At 51.5% G+C, this 20,437-nt stretch overlaps 6 protein-coding genes across 6 annotated transcripts; all 6 read right to left on the reverse strand.

Moving 5' to 3' along the window:
- Positions 1–13: 13 nt before the first annotated feature.
- Positions 14–2,173, reverse strand: LAESUDRAFT_723854 (endoplasmic oxidoreductin). The gene is made up of 9 exons (XM_040908495.1): positions 1,922–2,173; positions 1,670–1,870; positions 1,552–1,617; positions 1,191–1,503; positions 1,073–1,137; positions 757–1,011; positions 545–699; positions 302–485; positions 14–234 (listed from the first exon to the last, which is right to left on the reverse strand). The coding sequence occupies exons 1-9, from the start codon at positions 2,087–2,089 to the stop codon at positions 31–33; spliced, it is 1,611 nt and encodes a 536-aa protein (XP_040766093.1). The 5' UTR covers positions 2,090–2,173; the 3' UTR covers positions 14–30.
- A 308-nt stretch (positions 2,174–2,481) lies between these two features.
- LAESUDRAFT_723855 (timeless-domain-containing protein) lies at positions 2,482–7,026 on the reverse strand. Its single transcript, XM_040908496.1, has 11 exons — positions 6,026–7,026; positions 5,576–5,963; positions 5,291–5,520; positions 4,908–5,235; positions 4,751–4,845; positions 4,553–4,699; positions 4,350–4,499; positions 4,086–4,298; positions 3,858–4,029; positions 3,710–3,808; positions 2,482–3,653 (listed from the first exon to the last, which is right to left on the reverse strand). Exons 1-11 carry the CDS (start codon positions 6,845–6,847, stop codon positions 2,812–2,814), a joined length of 3,486 nt encoding a protein of 1,161 aa, XP_040766094.1. The 5' UTR covers positions 6,848–7,026; the 3' UTR covers positions 2,482–2,811.
- A 135-nt stretch (positions 7,027–7,161) lies between these two features.
- Positions 7,162–11,803, reverse strand: LAESUDRAFT_697227 (uncharacterized protein). Its single transcript, XM_040906301.1, has 12 exons — positions 11,621–11,803; positions 11,127–11,564; positions 10,071–11,077; positions 9,750–10,013; positions 9,529–9,700; positions 9,293–9,472; positions 9,177–9,242; positions 8,887–9,120; positions 8,458–8,834; positions 8,055–8,403; positions 7,483–8,002; positions 7,162–7,433 (listed from the first exon to the last, which is right to left on the reverse strand). Exons 1-12 carry the CDS (start codon positions 11,645–11,647, stop codon positions 7,345–7,347), a joined length of 3,723 nt encoding a protein of 1,240 aa, XP_040766095.1. The 5' UTR covers positions 11,648–11,803; the 3' UTR covers positions 7,162–7,344.
- Positions 11,804–12,091: 288 nt separating this feature from the next.
- Positions 12,092–15,105, reverse strand: LAESUDRAFT_723858 (uncharacterized protein). Its single transcript, XM_040908497.1, has 12 exons — positions 14,964–15,105; positions 14,616–14,903; positions 14,485–14,561; positions 14,391–14,428; positions 14,307–14,339; positions 14,213–14,256; positions 14,066–14,155; positions 13,793–14,015; positions 13,296–13,738; positions 13,171–13,242; positions 12,930–13,115; positions 12,092–12,877 (listed from the first exon to the last, which is right to left on the reverse strand). Exons 1-12 carry the CDS (start codon positions 15,027–15,029, stop codon positions 12,179–12,181), a joined length of 2,259 nt encoding a protein of 752 aa, XP_040766096.1. The 5' UTR covers positions 15,030–15,105; the 3' UTR covers positions 12,092–12,178.
- A 367-nt stretch (positions 15,106–15,472) lies between these two features.
- Positions 15,473–17,562, reverse strand: LAESUDRAFT_649274 (protein phosphatase 5; the record flags this gene model as incomplete). Its single annotated transcript, XM_040904162.1, has 15 exons — positions 15,473–15,586; positions 15,652–15,702; positions 15,760–15,797; positions 15,847–15,940; positions 15,996–16,046; positions 16,086–16,095; positions 16,155–16,350; positions 16,401–16,425; positions 16,482–16,597; positions 16,652–16,789; positions 16,858–16,970; positions 17,026–17,158; positions 17,210–17,270; positions 17,321–17,468; positions 17,522–17,562. Coding segments are annotated over 15 exons (1,329 nt in total), but the record flags the coding sequence as incomplete, so codon positions are not given.
- A 675-nt stretch (positions 17,563–18,237) lies between these two features.
- LAESUDRAFT_676378 (Methylthioribose-1-phosphate isomerase) lies at positions 18,238–20,079 on the reverse strand. The gene is made up of 8 exons (XM_040905623.1): positions 19,997–20,079; positions 19,745–19,935; positions 19,261–19,683; positions 19,098–19,198; positions 18,948–19,048; positions 18,837–18,883; positions 18,681–18,784; positions 18,238–18,624 (listed from the first exon to the last, which is right to left on the reverse strand). The coding sequence occupies exons 2-8, from the start codon at positions 19,877–19,879 to the stop codon at positions 18,375–18,377; spliced, it is 1,161 nt and encodes a 386-aa protein (XP_040766098.1). The 5' UTR covers positions 19,880–19,935; positions 19,997–20,079; the 3' UTR covers positions 18,238–18,374.
- Positions 20,080–20,437: the final 358 nt, after the last annotated feature.

Consider the following 20,437-nt stretch of genomic DNA (forward strand, 5'->3'; position numbering starts at 1 on the left):
TCCTTCGAAAACAGCTGGCAGTCTACGTGCTCATAGATCGCTTCTAGCTCCCTGACCCTTCCCGGATAATGCAAAGATGTCCATGACGGCACTCAGAAGGCTCTGGAATACGTCCACGAGCCCGTGTACACAGTCCACGGTCCCATCCTTGCATGCCCGCACCCAGCTGACCAGATCATCCATAAATTTGCCGCTCCAGGCGAGCTGCTTTCCTGTCACAGGTGAACGCTGTGCCTAATTGCCCGAAAACACATTGTCAGCAAAACGTCATCGTAAGCTCAACTTGGCAGCCAAGACTCGCCTTCGATGCGCTCGTCGCAGTCGAAGCGGCCGCCTTGATCAGTCGCGCCTCCTCCTGGGTATCCGTGCCCGACCACATCTTGCGGAAATCGTTCACCGCCGCGAGACTCTCGGAAACACGGTGTAGCGTGTTGATCAGCGCAACGACCTCGGACCGCTGAAGGAGATTCTGGTTCAGGCGAGGGCTGAATAAGAGGCGACATCCTTAAGAAACATCTCGACGGTGGAAGAGGACGAGACGTACTCTAGTGCTTTCTCGTCTAGCTCGAACACAACCTTCAGTGCAGTCGCAATACCAGTTGTTTGAACCTTGCCCCAGAGACGACATTTGTCACAGCCCACACAATCCATGATGCGGGTTACGTTCCGGAAGTGCTCCTTGAACTCCTCCTTCAGGATCTATACATGAACCGGTATTAGATCGTGTTCCGCTACAGGAAAGAACGAGCGACTGACATTCGCGTTCTCTCCGCGGAAGAGCGCTGTCTCGTCAAACTTGCCGACGGCCTGTGCGATGTCGATCACCTTCTTCAGACGGGCAAGTGTCTCCGCATCGCCTTCGTGTGTCTCCGTGCCGCAGTAGTCGTACGCCGAAAGGTATGGCCCGAGCCGCGCAATCGCACGCAGGAGCAACACCTCATCGAAGTACATGAACTGCAGTCGTTCGGGGTACGCTGCAACTCTGTTGATGAAGCATTGGAGGTCCGGACCCTAAGGTGAACCATGGGATGAGCCACCTACGACACAGTGATTGCACGAGCTAGCCACTCACCCACTCACCCGTGCTCTGGTTCATCATTTCGTGGCAAATGTGCGTTGAGATGCTCGTATGCAGGCCTGTTGGGGATGATCAGCCATCGTAATATGAATGGAATTCTAGATGAGAGCACCTGAGATAATCTTGTAATACACGCGCTGCTCGAGGCACTCCCTAGGGCTCTCCACGCCTTCGGCAGGGAGGGCATCCGCCTTATGCTCCGGCAGCGACACGGCAGCGGGATTTGTCGATTCGTGAAGGTTCACTTCGGACAGACCAAAGCAGTTCTCAGAGTAGATTGATGACCAGACGCGGTGCGCGGAAGGGCCAATATAGCCAGTAAAACGCTCTGGGTTCAGTGTGAGGTCAACGTACTCGCCCTCTGTCATGTCATCGAGGAAACAGTAGTCGGAGTCACGATAGTAGCAACCAGGTAGTAGCGTCCTCTAAGACAAGTCAGAGGCATGACGAGCACGATAGACCGACGGCCGCACCTGGCCATCCGGAGGCATCTCCACCTTGCTCAATGAGGCTGCCCGCCACTTTTCTGGTATCTCGCTCTGTGTAGACCACGTCTGCAGCCATTCTCGACGAGTTTAAAGCCACACGCACTTCATCGACTGTGGTTATTCCACACTCTCTGTTCGCGCAGGTTCCGTCCTCTTCCCAGAAGGGACAGTCGCGATAGAGGTCAACGCGGAAATACTTGAAGAACGGGGTTTCCACTAGAGCATGTAATTGCGAAAACAGCTCATCGTTCACGCTTTCTACATTCTCGTAGTTGCAAAGTGTTGTCTCGATTGGACCTGTTAGCTATGCGCGGGTTGGCTTGAGCATATCTACCCGGAGAAGCAGTCGACGCACGTATTGATCACAAATTGGCTTCTTCACTGGCTGGTGTTTCATGACATTCTGGACTTTGTCCCCTTGGACGACGGTATCAGACAGGAAAGGGTGCGACTGGGTAGCATAGGCAACGAATGGATAGGTCAGGAAGACGATGGAGAGGGCGTGAAGACGTCGACGCAGCATTGATCACGTTGTAGACCACTAGATTTGCGAAACACTCACAAGAGCTCGACGAGGCGAGTTATATGGATTCAAAGTGAGTTTGATCAAGCCACGTATTCACCGATGCCCGAGGCTAGCGCGAGGCCCACCTAGTCAGGACCCGGCGCTTCCAGATCATACACCTTCCGCCCGCCATCAAACACTAGTTTGTCAGTTTGTCACAAATGAGGAAGATATACATACATAGGGAGCGCGCGCCCACAACGCACGTAGACAGTCACCACAGTTGTACACCTGTTAGTGAAATCAAGTGACTTCTCGAGGCTGGCCCAGATGAGTGGGTGTCAGCGAAAATTTTCTCCCCCTTTCACTTCACAAATCAGTGCTTTCTTTGCAGTGCCCACACAAGTAGAGTTAGTACAAGATAAATTCCTGAGAGCTTCGTATAGGCAAAGGAGCTGCCATTGACTTCAAAATGTAATGCCCATCAACAAGAACTTTAGTACATGGTCCGACAAAATCCTTATCCATGCCGTACAACAGTGGTTCAAAATGTACACGAAGAACAACAGTATATATACTCGCAGGATTACCCCTCTGGGTTGGTGCCATGGCTTGAGCCACTGTGAAGAGCAATTTCATAAACTAGTCCGTCCACACACAATGATGCATGGTAAGAAGATAGATTAGGGAGTAGCAAATGCAGATGTGTCAATCTCAGCGCACAATGAAGAGATCCGCCATCAATCCTCCTCATCCGAATCTACGAGCTGAAGGCGCCGCTTCTTCTTCGTCACTTGGACGATAGGGCTTCCAATGCCATAGGATTCAGCATTGGATATATTTGCTGGATCCACCAATGATTCGTTGGGGCTTGGACTTCCTGCTTCGCTGTCGCCGGATTGCTCCTCAGCTCTGGGCTCAACGTCCTCGTCCTCGTCCTCGGGCCTCCTCTGAGCCAAAAACCTGGGACGTGGACGCGGACGTGGCGTCCGCGCTTGGTGAGAGGAGGAATCGAGAGGCGAGGGCGATTTTTTCGGGGACCCAAAGACGTTCAATTCACTCTCGTCCGACTCATCTGCATCATTCTGCACCTGCATCATTTCTGATTCGCCCGCGACTTTCGTGCGACGCTTTCTTCGGCGTTTGCTAGGTTCGTCCCCAGCGTTCTTTTTGACGCGCTTTTTGGTGCCGTTGCGTCTCATCGTTGCAACATGGCCTGAGGCAGATGCAGCAAGAGCAGTCTTTTCCCGCAACATTTTCTCCTTTTCCAGGAAAGACTCCATGTCGCCATACTCCGCATCGCTATCCTCGATGAACTGCGCGGACTTGTATTGCTGCTTTTCCTTAGCCTTTTTCTCCTTTCGCTGTCGCCGCGGCGCAACATCATCTGACTGATCGTCATTCGCGTCTGGTAATGGCGAATGTCGTCTTCTCCGACGCGTTTTCTTGGTGAATAGCTGTGATGCCTTCTTTCCGCCAAGATCAAGAGGCTTTTCGAGGAATTGTCTGATCACGTTGAGACTCCGTTGCAGTTCGGACGGAAGTATGGCCGCAGGGATGTACCATTCAAGTTCGTCAGCATCTGAGTGAATTTACGGCTTTAGTATTGGTACCACCGTGTATACGTCAGAAATGTACCTTCTTTGACCACATCGAATTTGACCAGACGGAACAGCAGCTTGAAATGGGGATCCCTCGTTGCAGCTTTCGCTCGTTCATCGTTGATATATGGAATCACTGGACACAATCTCAGAGCCTATGTGTGAACGCAGACCGTGCAACTCACTATAGTCGGTGAACTTTGCAAGCACCTCAGTGGATGGGCCTCTGGACGCTTCCGCGTCCTTCATGATCGCGGTCTCGTCCCGCTCCTCTTCTGCGTCTTCATGCGATTGAACCGATGGGTCATCTGTATCATCAATTATCCGCTGCCTTTGTCCAATAACGAGCATTAAAATCTGTCAACCGATAATATCAGCGCCCTCACGGCTGTAGGCGACTCTCTCCGGTATACCTCTTGAACCCAATCGATCAGGTATGCTTTGCCTGCCTCAAGCAGATGGGCAATGACGATAGCCAGCTGCTCACTCCAAGAATAGCCCTTCTGTACTTGGACATCTGGTGGGAACCTCGAGTCCTCTGCGGCATGATCTTCCCTCAAAATCCTCTTCTCCGGTTCCCAACTGGAGTACTGCTTCCAGTGACCTCTATTCATCGGGAAGAACGCCTGGAAATGATTGAGCTATGCGACCCAGTAAGCCAGCAATTAAGAACAAACCTCCACCATAAGCAGCGGCTCATCTTCTAATGATTTGAAGAAACGGCGCAGAACAAAGTCGATGAAGTTGATGAGGTCCTGATAAGGTCGGTCCTTGGGCAGCGTTTTCTTATCTGTCAGAATAGCCTTGAACAAACTCAGAGTAGACACCTGAGAATGCCCGATGAGCGGAGACATTCGGACCACGACACGAGCGGACAAACATTGAAGAACAAGCCCTCCGCTTTTGCCTTGACAGCTTGCCGATGCATTAAGCTAACGACACGTTTCATCTTCTCCGCAGAACTAGATTCCTTATATCTCGCCAAATACGCCAGAAGTGTACATGTGACCTCGGTATGCGCGAATTTCTAGAAATGATGTGGGTCAATATGCCATCAATGTACTCCATACACACCCACCGACTCAAACATATCGAGGGTGAACATTGTCTCGTGTATCGTTTCTTCTTCCTCTTCACGTTCCGCGTCCTCGTCGTGCGAAGCTCCGCCATCATCTGCTTGAGTTGAAGGTCGCATAATGAGGCAACAATGATAGGACGAATGGTAATAATCTTACTTCTGCGTTTCTTCGCCTTCGCCTTGCGTCTGACGTACATCTCAGCTGCTCCTCCACGTTTCTTTCCCCACCTCTCCAGCATCCTGAATATAGCGTATGCTAGATACACGCTGGAATCGAGATACGCAAGGCTCTGAGTTCCCTGTTTGTACGTCCGAAGGCTCTCAAAAGCAATGTCGAGTACCTCGCCGTTATATATAATCTGCTGTTGCAGCGTGTCCGCAGCTTCTACGACGTCCGCATCGGTAGCGGAAGACATACTATCGATGACTAAGATAAGCTGCGTGAGGCATTCAATCCCTGCCTGCAGCTCATTCCACAACTTCGGCTACGTACAAAAAGGATGTCAGCGTGGGATGGAGAGCGCTGTGCGACATGCTCACTTTGTCCTCAGAAGCCTCACGCATTCGCCTGAGCACCCAAATAATCCATTGCCGGTCGGTAACCTCAGCGATTAGACCGAACTTCCAGTTGTTGTTTTGACCTTCTTTTGCCCTCACGGCAAGAAAGAATTCCAGTAACCACTTGGTCACGTAGAGCAATCGCAGATTGTCCTTTTCTGTGATCTTCGGCCGTTCAGCCTTGATGTCTTTCAGAAGGGAAGAAACGAATGCTATACATGCGTATAGTGAGCGCGATGATGGACAACCCTAAATTGACAATCGTACGATTGAAACATGCCTCCACAAATGTCCTGGCGAGGTTCTGCAGAATGGATTTTGCTTCAACAGTGAGATTGTCATCGTGTGCGAGCTCGTCCGCCTTTGGGCCTTTTTGGCTTCGATGACGTTTTGCCAGGTCAAGTATGCTTCCTGCGTCCCGATTAATGGCTTGCTGTCGGTGAAGAACGTAGGTTTGCGAGGAGCTCTGTGGGTCGTCCCCAAGATTGCTCTGCCCCTCCGCTGAGCCCTTATCGGCGGATTGGGCCTTCTTGGAATTGAGCTTAACGGCGATGGTTGTACCAAATCGCGAATGCCGCGATGTGGCCGTACGTGTGAGGTTTCGCTTTCGCTGGTCCTCGGCGGCAAGAAGTCTCCGCAGGCTCTGAGTTGGTTGCTACATGAAAGAATGAGCTTGGGCATACGAAACACTGGTTTTGAAATTCGAGATCCACGCACATCAACTTGATTCATGGCCAGAGACGAAGGCTTGACACCTCGAAATAACAGATATAATATCTCAAGCACGAGGGCGTTCCATCGGTTGAACATCGCATCCGTGGCGATGTTGGACGCGATGGTAAGTAAGAAGTCGAATATGTTAGAGTCAGAGAGAACTTTGATCAGCTGTGTCTGCTGAGAAGACAGCTCGGCTCGGTCGCTACTGAGATGCATGTTAGGAGGCATATCTCTGATGAAGGCGAGATTGCGGATGAGGTATAGTACGACGCTGATGATTTGGATGTCCCTTTCTTTCCTTTCCTTCTCGTCCTTCGCAAGGCAAGGAAGAACGATTCCGAACAATGCCGGCATGACCCCAGGTCTCAACAGTGCCGCCTTGTAGTATAAGTGACTGATGAGCAACTGAGTATAGTCCACGGCCTTATCGTATACTTCATCTAGTTCCTTCAGCTCCTCTGCCAAGTCAATAGGCCAAGTCATTGCTGTCATCAAGTCCGCGCATGCTATCGCGCACTTGTCCTCTAGATGGCCTTTCCCGGCGGTCTCGAGTATGATAGGGATGAGGTCGTTGGGTAGCAGACGCGTCTCCCAGAAGATACGCGCAACGGTACGGTCGTCATCGGTATCATCCTTCCTCCAGAGCTTCTTGAGGTCCTTGAGACAGCCATAGCATTCGTCTCCGAGCCTGTATGACCCTCCTTCGTAGCCACCCAGCGCATGCACCACGTTACGAATGGCAGGCTCCAGAATAGCGCGCCTCGCAATAAATTCTTCCTCGTCAGAGGGTTCCAATGATATCGAAATGGCGTCCTCGTCCATGTTTCACCCTACCGCTGACAGAAGTCGGTGCAGCCTGGTATGTTTCGAGACTCGACGCAAGATGGAGATAGTGACAAGACAAGAAGGGCTGTATACGGGGACGCTACCACGGCCAAATAGACGTGCTCGAAATTCGAGAATATGAGGTGGAAGTAGCTAGGAAGTGAAGGATGTTGATGATGGTTCGCGTCTGCCGTAGGCGCGCCTACGCGTAGCGTCACGCGTGACCATACGCGTTACGTGCCGCTGGTTTCGAACGACGTCAAGGGCGTGCTGCATACTATGTAAGTGAGGACGATGGCTTATAGGCTCTCAAGATCTCAAGGCGGATTGCATGAACGTATATAATATTTGTCTATGTGCCCATAGCGCAAAGCGCGAAAACGGAGGTATATGCGATAGCTAGTTTGTGTATGCATCCGTCCAGATTCGTCCATCTGCCCTTGAACCGACCTACTTACCCTATATAAAACGCACTGAATAGCATGATGCAGACATCAAGCATCACGGCGGCCACGAGAGCGCGTGTTGTTCGCCGCGATCTTGAGGATTGCCTCTTTTGCGATTTCGATAGCACTCTCGGATCCTGTGCACCAACATCAACTCGAGCCTCGCGAATGGTGGACTACACCTACCAATGATCACAATCGTGCTATCCTCGCGGCTGACCGTAATGTCAGCACCACTCTCGTTGCGAAGCCTTCCAATGTTGGCACCCTTCGTTCCGACAATTCTGGGGAATGACAAGCGGTCGGGAAGAGTGAGGAAGCCAACGTGTGACATTTTCTCGGCATGCTCAATGGCGTCTTGAGTCAGCTTTAATGCACGATCCAAGCTCGCCTGGTCCCAAGCTTTGAATGTCCATTCCGACTCGCCCTCCTCAGCATCCTGGTAGTTGGGCACGACCTGCCATTGCACTTCAGGTGCCGCAGCGCCAGCGTCAGGATCATCGATGCGAGCCTCACTTACACCCGCCTGAGATACTGGATAAGGAGGGACTGCCGGCCGCTGTGGAAGTGCAGACTGCTCGGCATGAACGCCGAATGAGCGAAGAGTGCGGAAGAAGTTCCCTTGCTGTGTGACCGCATGGTGGTATTTCAACGGCACGATGACTGTAGCGGTGACAGACTCAGGAGCAGCAGGCTTCACCTGGGTCTAAATTCACAGGTTAGCAAGGAGAGCAAGGGAGCTTTGAGTCCACACATACCTTCAACTCTTCGACAGCCTTTTCACATGCTGTGCGTGAGCCCGAGATCTTGACAATGTCCGCAGGGTCGACCGCATCCATGTCTGACATGTTCTCCGGCTCCCCTACCTGATGGTAGGAGCGAGAGCCAGGAAACTGTATCTGGACGCCCAATCGGTTTTGAATGTCGTTTAAATGCTGTCCTCCCCTGCCAATAAGAGCACGGTGTTGGCTAGCAGGGACTTCGGCTGCGAGAGTGACGCGGTCGCGAATGGTAGCGACGGTCTTCTCCAACTCAGACTTGATCTTCGCAACCAGCTTGGGCTCTCCACGAATGCGAACCTCGGTGGACGACTCTCCCTGGCGAGGGCTGCAGAAAACAACATGTAAGCCAAACCGAGAACTTCAAGAGCGTGGAACTTACAATCGAACCAAGCCGGCTTGAGTCTTTGAGTCGGACGGACCGCCACAGCGGATGATAAGATCCCTGAGACCTTGACCACCAGCTCCGATGATGGTACGATGGAACTGGCTCTCCACTTCCACGGTTTCGGTAGCTTCCTCACCCACTCGATCTGAGATGACCAAAATCTCTGCCTTAGCCTCAGCAATAGAGTCCTTCGTACCACGAATGGTGACGTTGGTAACCAGGTCATTGGCCTTGTCCACATCGATCTGTGCGCCTGTCTTGTCCTTGATCTCGTTGATAGTCGCACCAGCTTTGCCCAGAATCCGCGCGACAGCCCGGGTGGGGACTGTGAAATGCTCCTCAACGTTCGACTCCTTCTCGAACTCGACCGCCTTGACAAAGAATAATGAGCTTAAAGTAACGTTGGACGCTCTCATGACCTACGTCAAGCAGCTCGGCTTTAGCACCTGAAACTCCCTTCCGTCCCCCTTTGAGGAGAACTTCATTGAGACCGAGTTGTTCTCTGGTTCTGCCTTCGCCGTTCTCCCCAGAATCGCGAGGGAAAGTGATTTTGACGCCGTACTTTTCCTCCAAGCGAACGACATACTTGCCACCATGTCCGATGAGACTTGAATGATACTTGTGATCGATGTTCAGCTTCTCGAATGTTTCATCGGCCTGGATAATTAGCTATAAGCTTGCGATGCTAAAGAAAATGGTGTTCTTTAACTTGCCAGTCTCTCCACTTGGGTGAGAATGCGCTTCTTCGCTTCTTCGACGTTCTCCTTACGACCGATGATCTGCAGCAAGTTGTCATGACAAGTATGCGCAACGAATGGATCCACCAGACCTTGACATGCGACTTTTGGTGTGCCGCTTTCTTTTTTTTGCCGACAAACTGTTCCTCCCTCTCCGTCTCGTCAACGAAGTCGATTTTAACACCAAGCGTGTCCCGCAGCCTGTTGACGCTCGCGCCCTGTGCACCCACAACCCGGCCGACGTATACCTTATCAATGTCGAACTCGACCGCCTGCGACAATGCAGCGTCAAGTTAGTATGAATCATGGTTAACGGACGGGTACGCACATAGCTGTTGACAATCTCGTCGTTCTTGGCATTTTCAACGATCTCGAGGATCTCCTTCACTACACGGTCGACATCGGCACTGATACCACGGACAAGAATGACGTCCTCGGTGGAAGGATCTCCAGCCTCCGCTCCAACCTTAATAGAAAGTGTTTTGTCCTCACCTATGATTCTACCTCCAACATTGGCATTAGGCATCCAGGAGACACTTAACAACTCACGCGTTCAGGGTGGTACCGCCCCGGCCAGTAACAGCATCGTGCCATTTCTTCTCAACAGTCACTACCTGGGTCTTCACATCCGCTGCATCGCGCGCCATCTTGAGCAGCTCTTTCTCCACTTCATCAAGATTCTTTGCTTTCTCGACCGGGGAGGGAGATGCAGAAGGCGAAGTAGGGTCATAGACGAGAAGAACAGAGGACTGCTCCTCGTCTTCGGGCGGGAAGAATACCAGAACATTCTGTGCATCATGGTACGCCTTGATTCTACATCATGCCAACCCCATCAGTGCTTTTGAATAATATGTCAAATCTGCAGCATACTTCTTCGCATTCTTGTGAGAGTTGATAAAAGGATGCACGAGCCAGTCAATCTGCAGCTCCTTGGTAGCACCGATAAGCTTGCCGATCAAAGCCGATAACTGGCTAACAGCGGCATCGACGGCAGGCTTCTCGCCAACTATATCCACGTTGAGCGCAGATGCCTTCTCGATAGAAGACAACGCAGGCGTATAGACCGAAGCTCCTGGGTTGTTCATGCTCAGTGCCTTCGCGTATCCGACCCGTATGATGTACGTCAGCAGCTGACGAGAGACGGAGATGGGGCCAGGGAGCGGGAATTCATGGATATACGCCGAGTTTGCCTTCTCCATAACTGTTTGCACGCCAAGACCAATATCCGTGGGTTTGCCCCAGACGACGATTTCCTCGCTGGTCTCCTCCGGCTTGGGAACAATTACAACGCATTTACTCTTCGTCATGATCTCCCCTGCGTCCTTGCCCGTGAGCAAACGATGCTGGCGCTTGGGAAGAACTATCTTCAACTGCGTAATCTCAGCGGTGAAGTAATTAATGGCAGACCGAATGGAATCTATGACATGTCCGACCGCCTCGCGTTCACCAGAGACAGTAATCTCGCGTGCCGGTTGGTTGAGCGAGAGGGAGATCTCACCACCGTCGGCTGCGGTCTCGAACTGGGCGCGGCGCGGGGTAAGGAAAGGTAGGATGTGAGGTGCGATGTCGCGTACACGTTGTGTCGTACGGGAGCGTTTCGCAGCTATTATGACATTAATCATGTCCGCCGCTTCCTGCACCAGCGGCTGAGGACCAGTGATGGTGACTGGAACAGTAGCCTCTTCCTCTTCCTCTCCGTCATCGAGAGATGTGGCTGCGCCGTGAGTAGCTCCATTTCCATTGAGAGCGGGGATGGAGTCACGACGGGGAATGTCGACCTTCACGCCGGTCTGTTCGCGCACTTTGTGAAGGTTCGCGCCTTTGGGACCGATGATGATCGGGATAGTGGAGGCAGGAGCATGCAGCACCGAAGTGACCTGAACGTTGGTCAGAGACAATGCATAGGGCGCGACATGACTTGCGTACCACTGGACTGAGGTAAGCGAGGAGCATGCGCTTTGCCTTCTCCAGTTCCTTCTGCAAGTCGCTCTTGAGATAGAACGTCGTTTGGTGCAACCGATTATTGGTAGATGCCTCAAGCTTGACCTTAGGGCACTGAGACATGATCCGCTTCATAACCTCGCCTGTCGACACGGGCTTGCCATCCTTTCCAGCAGCAGCAATGTCCGCTTGGGATAGATTAAATGTATCCGAGTATATGTGCTGTTTGGGAACCGAGGGTCTGATAGCTGGAGGGGCAGAAGAGCCCCAGGCGGGGCCTGTTGTCTTGTTCGAAGAAGCAGCAGCGGACGGGACCAACGACGGGAACTGAGACTCGATATCCGGCTCACCGTTCGTGGGAACAGGAGGGGATGCAGGGGACGCCAGAGGTGAGTCTTGTGCTTCAATGCCGTCGTGCTTCTTCTGCATGTGTGTTAGCCATCATGATAGATGAGCCTAAACCAGCAGCTAGCACATACTTTGAGTTCGGCAGCGTTAGAAGCCATGTCGTAGAGATGACGGGTGTCCGAGAAACACGAATCCTATGACGGGAAAACCAAGTAATGCGCCGCAGATACGAGCAGGTATCGCGACAAGGCGTAGCGGTCCAAACGGGGAGACAGGTTTTGTGTTTTGTGTTCTGACCAGATGTGTGTATACGTGGGCCTCCGTGCTGCATCGTTGAGCGTGTGAACGAACTGCCTTATTTGAGTGGCCCGTACGACGCCTGCCATTACGATTGATCCTCAACGGTGCCTTGATGTTCCGACTGTGAGTTTCTGCTTGTCCCCCCCCAGGCAGGCAACAAAATATCTCCTTCCTTGAGGGAAGAAGATCAGGAGATAAGTTTCCGCTACGGAGACACAGCGAAAGCTGTATTGCTTCATGACAGCAGTGCTCAGATCCCAGTGCTCGCACCTCCGGGAGTTAGGGCCTGTCCAACGTGAGATCTCAGACTCAATCCTTTTCGAAACGAGTAGGCCGCACTTGAATAAGAAACAAACACTAGTGCAACAAAGAAATTCTGAAAAGAAACATTACATATCTACCGGGACACCGTCAATGTCGTCCATCGGCTCCCCTGCCATGGGCTCTCCATCCAATGGTTCGCCGTTCAACGATTCTCCGTCCAAGGCTGAATCGTCCATCGGGACACCATCAATGTCATCAATAGGTTCTCCATCAAGATCGGCGCTGATTAATCCGCCATCAACGTCGTCAATCGGTTCCCCGTCCACGTCGCTTCCGATCTCCATAGGCTCGCCATCGTCAGATGTAGCTCCTGTAGATGCAGGCTGCGTTGTGGCTTCCTCCGCAGGCTTGAAGAAGCTCGCCTTGAATTTTGACGTGAATGTGGGAGCATCCTCCTTGATCTCGGCAGCTTCTTGTCCTGCTTCAGACGTCTCCTCCTCAGGAACGGATCCCTCCAGCCTAGCTCGCAGTTCTGATGTGAAATCGGGAGAGAACACGATCCAATCCTCCCAGATATCAACCACTGAAGTGATCTGCTTCTTGAATGTTTCGGCAGTGATCCTTCCAGGGAACGAATGATAGATTGTTGATAGGTGATCAAAGACCAATCCCAACCGAGATTGAAACTCTTGCCGGAACTTCCAGGCCATGGGTAAAGGTGCAGCCGAATTGTGTAAGATGTCGCAGATGAGATGAAGACGCGCGACCTTCCGCGGCACGGGTGTGCCATCAACCACAAGGGATGAGATGATGATATCTGACACCTGCAAGTACAATCGCTCAGCATGGAGATGTGAAAGCATAATGTATACGAACTTCTCCCGCTGCTTCTGCATGCTCCAGGCTGAAAGCCATGCATCGTGCAATCTCTCCACGTCTCCCACTCAATGAACGTAGCATGGCTTCAAACCTGCGTCGAGCCAGCTTACCGAGCTCACTCTTCCGAATGCGCTCCCTTTCGGATTCTTCAGCTGAGTCAGTTGAATAGACGGAGTTGTAGCCCTATAACAAAGGCTCAGATATGACTCAGCATTTGGATCTATAACATGCCTCTCACCTCATCGTCGAACTGTGGGTCAATCGACTCCCGCCGCTCTATCAGTGAGCGATAGTAACGATTTCTCCGATGCTGCAATTCTAGACTTAGGGTTGGACAGTGGAAGTCGTGAGTCAAGTACTCACCTCCCTCTTCAAGAATGCATATCTCGAATTTGCCTTCTCGCGTTCCCGTAAAGTCTGCTCATACTCTGCATCGTGTCCTTTGACCTCGGCCGCTACCAGTCGGATGAATTGATCAGAGGTCTCGTCTTCCTCCAGACCGAGAGCTCCACGAGGACTTGGGGTGAGTCTTCGCGGAGAGCGGCTAAGGCTATCATATCGACGGCCACGACTGTGTGAGCGGCGGCGGCGATCACGGTATTCTCCAGGAGACCGTGAGCGATCCCTGTCCCACGAACGACTACGTGACCGTCGAGAAGAGCGATAACGGTCCCGATCGTGCGACCGTGAACGGGATCGTGAGTGAGACTGACGGCGGGCACGATCATGAGATCGGCTCCTGCTCCTGTAATCTCGTGGGGACCGCAATCTCGACGGGGACCTTGACCGGGAGGATTTTTTGAAGACTGAGTGGAATGCTGAATCAGCATGCTATCAAGACTAAGCATGAGTCTACATACCATACATAGGCTTGGACGCCATAGGAACAGCTTTGCTCCACCCGACTCGCAAGACAGAGCCTCCCCAGTCGAAGCCGTCCAGCTCACGAAGAGCAGCTTCAGCATCTTTGCGCTTCATGAAGGATACGAAACCGCTGAGTCCTGAGTTCTTCGTTCGCCGAGTGGCAGTCATGTCTGCACCAGGTCCCTGCGTCGCATCGCCGCGAGGCCACATGATCTTGACCTGGGGAACAAGTGAGAAGCAGAGGGAGCAAAGTGTGCTACTGCACTCACAGAGCCAACAGGGCCTACACGAGCAAAAAAGGCACCCAAGCTTTGCTCATTGGCATGGGGAGGAAGGTTTGCAACGAAGACATTAGAAGTCTACGAGATATCCATCAGAACCCGCGACAATCCCAGGCAATGCTGAGAAGAACCAACCTCAGGATCTCCTCGATCCTTGCTTCCGCTTTGACCCTCGTACGCTGCCAAATACTGAGCGCCAATCACGATCTTCCATTAGCAGCGCTCTTACCTGCAATAGATGTGACTGTTCGCCCGTGCGTGGCTGAGACTCATGTAGCCAGACCCCTCGCAGTAAATAGCTCCTGTGACTCACCATGCCGAGAAAGTCTCATTTCTCGATCTGCTTGCTCCCTGTTTAGAAAAAGGTCATGAGTCTCCGTCCTCTTTGGTGTGATCGACATGCATACCTCTTAATTTCTTCGAGGAACGAGTCCATTGCACGTTTTCCTTTTGGCTTGGGTGCCGTTAGAGGGGATGGCTGTTGCTGTATATAGCATCGTCGCCCAATCGTCCTATAGGCATCGAGGTACATGCTCACCATCAGGTCCTCCTCAAACCCTCGCAGTGCCGCCGAGCTAGTCGTCTTCCCCTTTGTTGATGGAGCGTATGCAGCAACCTCTCCCTCCTTGACAAAGGCTGATCCTGCCTTCTTCCTGTCCGCACCTTCACCCTGAAACGCGTCAAGAAACTCTGCATACGCCTTCGCGGCATTTTCCTCTTCCTCCTTGCGCTTTGCTTCCGCAGCCTCTTTTTCTTTCTCCCGTTTTGTTTTGCGCATGGTACCCTGTGTGTAAATGGCGCGTTTCTGATGATCAACCTCCTTTTGCTATTATACATGGGAGTTGGTGAGCGTTCTGGGGTGAGAAGAAGGTCGTATCCATCGCACTGGAAATGAAGGATCCTCATCATCATTGTCAAAGAAAGCTGCAAGCCTGGATTTTGTTTTATCCATTGCGGTTTCCGAGTTTTTACAGAGTGAGAATGAGTAACTGCCTGATGAGATGCTTTTCGGATGGTGATGGTAAGCAATGAAGTGGCCACCGGCAATCGGCTGACACGCTGTTCCAGATATGGCAGTCAGTTCGCGGACAAAACGCATGCCCGCTTTTGACCAAGGTCGTAATGCCATCGAAATCCGATTTATGACAATGTGTTAAACAGGATCTACATGAAGAAAATGGAGCCATGTCCTCACTATAAAACAATGCAAGGCAGTCATCGCAAGAATGGTCGCTACATTCGTGATCTGTTTGGAAACTGTACCGATACACCGATAGCAAACGAACACACGGAGGTCAGAACATAGCTATGTCAGAACGAGATGTAATATCATTGCAGCGTCAGATCGCTCGGCAAGAGCATAGCCGAACGATACTGTGGTCCAGCCTGATCCACCTACATCAGTAGACTCGCCAAACCACCCGATGCGTACGCCATCGGCTTCATTGGTGGATGAGGCGTCGCATCGAACTGTGTGTATTCCTGAGATCCTGCAGCATCGATGCGGATCTAGAGAGAGATTTCAGTGACATTTCACATTCAAGAGGAGGCCCACGGAGTAGAATAGAACGTACGAAAGCACCCTTGTTCCCCCCCTGGTCTACATAATTCGGTGCAGAGAAGACCTATGATAATGCATCAGCTGTGTATCCTGCAAATACTACCATGACTAATGCTCGCACCGTAGTACAGAGGCCGTTATGCTCGATAGTATATCCATCTGTTCAGCGCCGTGAGATATAGCTTGCAGGATGCACATTATGTCGCACCTTGGCGAACTTCGTGGCTGCGGATAATCCCAGTAATACCATTAGATTGGCACCACCTCCATGTGACGTCGGGCCCGAACGCGATCCCAACACCCTAGAAGAACTGATGAGAGGTGTTGTTTGGGAAAATGCACGAGGATGTCACGGACGCGTTTGCTAGGACCTCGACCAGGCGCTTCCTGAGGATCGGTCCAAAGCAACTACAGAAGAATGAGGACCCAGTTGATATACGTCTGAACGCCATCATACCTCACCTGTATAGTATGGCGTGAGTAGATCAGATCAGATATAGGAGGGAACTTGAGGACATACATATCAACCCTTCTTGTCCTGGCTGACGACCTATTCGGTCAATCTTGCGGATGTCCTCGAGTGTGACACCGTCCTTGCTGAACAGACCACCGTGAACCACGAAGAAACGTTTGCGGCCTTCAGGCGATAAGATGGCGCTACCAGCCGGACTCGTTGGCGGTTTTGTAGCGCAAATCAAGGTTGAAAGGGGCACTACGAGAAGAATGAGCTACAGCGGTGGATTTGGAAAAATCGAAACACACTGGTCGTGAAGAGGTGAGCGAAGAGCTGTGCAGAAATACCCCGTCAGCTCATATCTCACTCAACCTCGATTATCTGCTAACCTTGTATGTTTGCTCGCCATGCTTATGCTTAGCTTCACCTTCAAAGCCATATGTACGATTCATCTCCTTTGATTCATGGTTTCCACGATTAATGAACATGGTCTTGGGATACAACCCTAGTAAACCAAATCGTCAGATAACGTAAATCCTGAGACTTGCGACTCGCGCACACTTGTAGGCAAGCGCAGTGAGTATAACCTCGATCGACCAGGACCCACGGTCGACGAGATCACCATTCATGAGAAGGCAGTGTTTGTCCGTTGGGGGTCCAGTTAACGAGTATAGATGTAGCAAGTCGTAGAATTGTCCTTCAGCAAAGTGCGTGTAAGTTTGATTCCGATTTGCACAAATGTCAAACACAAAAATGCACGCTTACCGTGGACATCTCCGATGACGTCGCAGGTCATGCCGTCTTCGAGGTTCAGCGTCACGAGGGACTCCTCCTGCACAAAATGATTGTGTGCACCCAAGACAATCTCCCAGACGTATCTGAGACGGGAGGTATTCAATGTTACTTCAAACACGATTCAAACAGACCCCTCACCGTCTCGGTAACGCTTTACCCTCTTTGAACCATTCAAGCATCTCGTTAACGAAGTCAACTGAAATTCCATATTTGCCTCCCTCTACCGCCGGAAGTTTCGGCCCTTTGTAGTCTTTGTCGACCTCACATCCACCTACACCATGATTGAGAGACCTGCAAAAACAGCACATGCTGCAACCAATACCTTCGGCAATAATTTCCAAACATCTCTCAACGGGACTTGCCTCTTCCTCCATCTCGATTGCCTGGTGCACTATCAACCGCTGTAGAATGCGGCACGCATCTGATTCTCTACCTTCTCAAATTCTGCCTTTCGCAGAATTTTCTGCGTGCTGTCCATCTGTTGTCGGACTAGCTGATTCTGAGGTTCCAAAGCCAGGAGCTTGCGGAAATCCGCTATAGCAAGCTTGTACCGCATGGTCTGCAGATAACATGTTGCTCGTCTGTGTTTCGAACATATAGGAGACGTAGCAGACAGGAAGGCAGTTACACTGACCGGTAATATGCCTTAGCATAGTTGGGATCCAATTGAATTGCCGTATCTCCAATCAATTATCGTTCGTGAGGCTATCCGGAATATGGAAGAGTGTTGGAGCTTACTGGCGTCATTAAGACCATAGCCATGTTCTTCGAGCTTAGTCCTCGTGTAGGCGCGGTTGCACCAAATCGTAGGGTCAAGAGGATTCAGTTCGATCGCCTTCGTATACAGTTCTGCTGCCTTGTTGAAATCATGACCTGCAATTCAACAACGGTTCACGATAAATAGGACACTGTCCAGATATCCAGCGCACTCCTGTTTGCTACAAAGCTTACATACTCGTGAACGCCTTATTGGCCTCGGCCTTAATCTTCGCGGCTTCCTGTTTCGCCTCCTCCGAGACATCCTTCAGTGTGAGTTTGGAAAACGTTGGAGAGGGCGGGATCGAGGATGGCGGAGTGGATGCGGAGGAAGGGGAAGGTAAAGATGACGATGGATCGCTCATTTCGATCAGTTTCTCGCAATTCCAGTGATTTGAATGACAGCCAAAGATCAAGTGCTCGTCCTGCAGAAGAACCTGGATTTAAGGGGACCCTCGACTCGGAATCCACTTTCGATAAAAATATGCTTATATAAGCAACACGTGCGGCACGGGCCGGCACACGACTTTAAAAGAATCGGCCTGTCCTGCGATGTGTCTTGCACGAAGACTGATGGTACGCAGAACGCTAGCAGTCGAGCATTCAATATTAAAACGTCTGACCTCAACGTCCAACCACAGCGACATTGCAGGCGTAGCGCATTCGTTGAATAAAAGTCAGAACTGTCGACAACGTTTAAGCAAGCAGCGATATCAGGCGAAACATCATGGTTACACGACATTCGTCAGATCAAATGCATCAGCACCCGCAAGCTTCACCGCGACTCCCTTCTCCGTAACAATGGCTGTGATCAACTCTGCCGGCGTGACATCGAAGCTGGGGTTGTAGACGCCATCCAGATTTTCTGGTGTCACCATCACGGTTGCTTGCTCCTTTATCCCATCTGCATTCAGCTTGGTAGGGTAAAGAGCACCCCGCACAAGACACGCTTCCAGTGGCGGCCGTTGCTCAATTGGGATCCTGAAATGCAGCGTGAGCCCAGTTACTCGATTTTAGGAAACGCCCGGAGTACTCACGCACTACCATCCTGGATATCCAGGTCTACGGTGCTGACTGGGGCAACCACGATGAACGGTATCTTGTGGCGGAATGCCAGGACAGCTGCATTATACGTCCCGACCTAAGGTCGCTCAGCCACAAAGGGCGTACACTTGCTCTTCGAAGCAACGCACCTTGTTAGCGGTGTCTCCGTTCCGAGCTATCCTGTCGGCACCGACAACTGTAACATTGGAGAGGAATGAACATTATATAAGTCGACCATAGAATTCAGATTTTACACTGACCTACCGCGTGGATATTATGATGCTGAAATAGGGAGCCGACCATGCTATCGCAGAGCATTGTCGAGGGTATCTTCAGGGTTTTCAGTTCGAGAGCCGTGAGCCTATCGTGCAATCAGCATATAAAGTGAAAAGCGCATGTTGTGCACCCACCTCGATCCTTGGTGGTACGGCGTAGACTGAGTGTAGAAGGCGCGCTCCAGTCTTCCCGTTTCGTGCAGGTAAGTGATCACACCTAGTGCAGTCCCATACCCCTAGATGTATGCAGTCTCTCGTTGGTTTTCGCAGACTAATTGAGCCGTCCTGAAAGACATACCGAAGTGGCAAGCGAGCCAGTGTTGCAAACGGTCATGACATTCACTTTGGGAGTCGATGCGTTCATCGCCCCGACTTGTCCAACGATCCACTCCGCTCCCCACTTTGACATCTCCTTATTCCTGCCCACATCCTCAGCATCTATTTTCTTCGCTTCCACGATCAGGTCCTGAGCAATGGCTCGGGCGTCCTTGCCCGCCTTGAGAGAGGATTGCAGCGTGCGAGACAAACGTCGCATCGCAGCACCCAAATTCACCGCAGTCGGGCGTGCGGTGTAGAGAAAGTCAAGTTGCTTGTTGATATGCGCTTCGAGTGCTTCTGACGACGAGAGGAAGTCGGGCGGAGGGCTTCTTTCCAAGGCACGGGAGAGATGCGAGGCGATAGAAAGTGCAGCCAGCGACGCGATCGCTGGCGCACCCCGGATCTATAGCAGGTTATCCAAGTCGTTCAGCCTTGCCAGAGATGGACTTATGCGAGCAACCTACCTTCATAGTCTTGATCGCATCGTGAGCCTCTTCGATCGTGTTGATTTCGATGAACTCGGTCGTATGTGGCAGTAGCAGCTGGTTCAGAATTTCGATTTTGTTACCCGTGGTCCTTACGGATGTAAGACCCGACATGACATATGGCTACAGAGGACGTTAAAACGAAGACTCGCAGGTTCCCAAAGGCGAGACTTTCAGGGATAAGTTGTCACGATCGATCACAAAATTAAATCGATCAGCCTTACCACATACCAATCTCCGTAACTTAGTCCGGATTCTTCTTGTGACCGTCGATTCGTGGCCTCTCGATACAGTCGGTCTTATCTCATTATGCGCAAGGTCCGTTCCCGGGCGGGGTCATGCGTTATATAAATTACAGGCTTTGTGACGCCGGTGACATGGTATCACTTTAGCCGCGCACGGCTTTAGAGATGGCTTTCGTCCTGGCCTTCAGCTTCAGCAAACAAACCCTGTACAGTAGTACTTTGCCATCGTGTCATGTTAAAGAGTCAACTGGAGTAGAGGAATGGGACAACAGATCTTGAGCTCTGTCTCATCATCTCTACCCAGCTGCCTCATCAACACGTACCTAGCCAACGATACCGTTATGGCTACTAATGCACATTCAATGGCATCCGCAGCTTGCTGGTGAGGAGACTCTCGGTGGGCATAGTTTGGAGCATGGATGTCTTC

This window comes from Laetiporus sulphureus (genome assembly GCF_001632365.1).
Source record: "Laetiporus sulphureus 93-53 unplaced genomic scaffold LAESUscaffold_11, whole genome shotgun sequence".
NCBI lineage: Eukaryota > Fungi > Basidiomycota > Agaricomycetes > Polyporales > Laetiporaceae > Laetiporus > Laetiporus sulphureus.

Bases quoted from the DNA above. Each gene is read 5' to 3' on its own strand.
- LAESUDRAFT_723855 (XM_040908496.1), bottom strand. From the start codon at position 6,847: ATGGACGAGGACGCCATTTCGATATCATTGGAACCCTCTGACGAGGAA. The intron at 5,521-5,575 runs GTACGATTGTCA...ACGCATGTATAG, and splicing joins TGTGGAGGCATGTTTCAATC to CATTCGTTTCTTCCCTTCTG. The intron at 3,809-3,857 runs GTGAGTTGCACG...GATTGTGTCCAG, and splicing joins TGCAAAGTTCACCGACTATA to TGATTCCATATATCAACGAT.
- LAESUDRAFT_676378 (XM_040905623.1), bottom strand. From the start codon at position 19,879: ATGTCGGGTCTTACATCCGTAAGGACCACGGGTAACAAAATCGAAATT. The intron at 19,199-19,260 runs GTATGTCTTTCA...GCATACATCTAG, and splicing joins CTGGCTCGCTTGCCACTTCG to GGGTATGGGACTGCACTAGG. The intron at 18,625-18,680 runs GTGAGTACTCCG...GCTGCATTTCAG, and splicing joins GATATCCAGGATGGTAGTGC to GATCCCAATTGAGCAACGGC.
- LAESUDRAFT_723858 (XM_040908497.1), bottom strand. From the start codon at position 15,029: ATGGATAAAACAAAATCCAGGCTTGCAGCTTTCTTTGACAATGATGAT. The intron at 14,257-14,306 runs GTAAGAGCGCTG...AGTATTTGGCAG, and splicing joins AACAGTCACATCTATTGCAG to CGTACGAGGGTCAAAGCGGA. The intron at 13,739-13,792 runs GTATGTAGACTC...CATTCCACTCAG, and splicing joins GGCGTCCAAGCCTATGTATG to TCTTCAAAAAATCCTCCCGG.
- LAESUDRAFT_723854 (XM_040908495.1), bottom strand. From the start codon at position 2,089: ATGCTGCGTCGACGTCTTCACGCCCTCTCCATCGTCTTCCTGACCTAT. The intron at 1,618-1,669 runs GTGCGTGTGGCT...TGGTCTACACAG, and splicing joins GAATAACCACAGTCGATGAA to AGCGAGATACCAGAAAAGTG. The intron at 1,138-1,190 runs GTGCTCTCATCT...CATCCCCAACAG, and splicing joins GTATTACAAGATTATCTCAG to GCCTGCATACGAGCATCTCA.
- LAESUDRAFT_697227 (XM_040906301.1), bottom strand. From the start codon at position 11,647: ATGGCTTCTAACGCTGCCGAACTCAAA. The intron at 10,014-10,070 runs GTATGCTGCAGA...GGCATGATGTAG, and splicing joins TCTCACAAGAATGCGAAGAA to AATCAAGGCGTACCATGATG. The intron at 8,835-8,886 runs GTAGGTCATGAG...TTCTTTGTCAAG, and splicing joins CTAAAGCCGAGCTGCTTGAC to GCGGTCGAGTTCGAGAAGGA.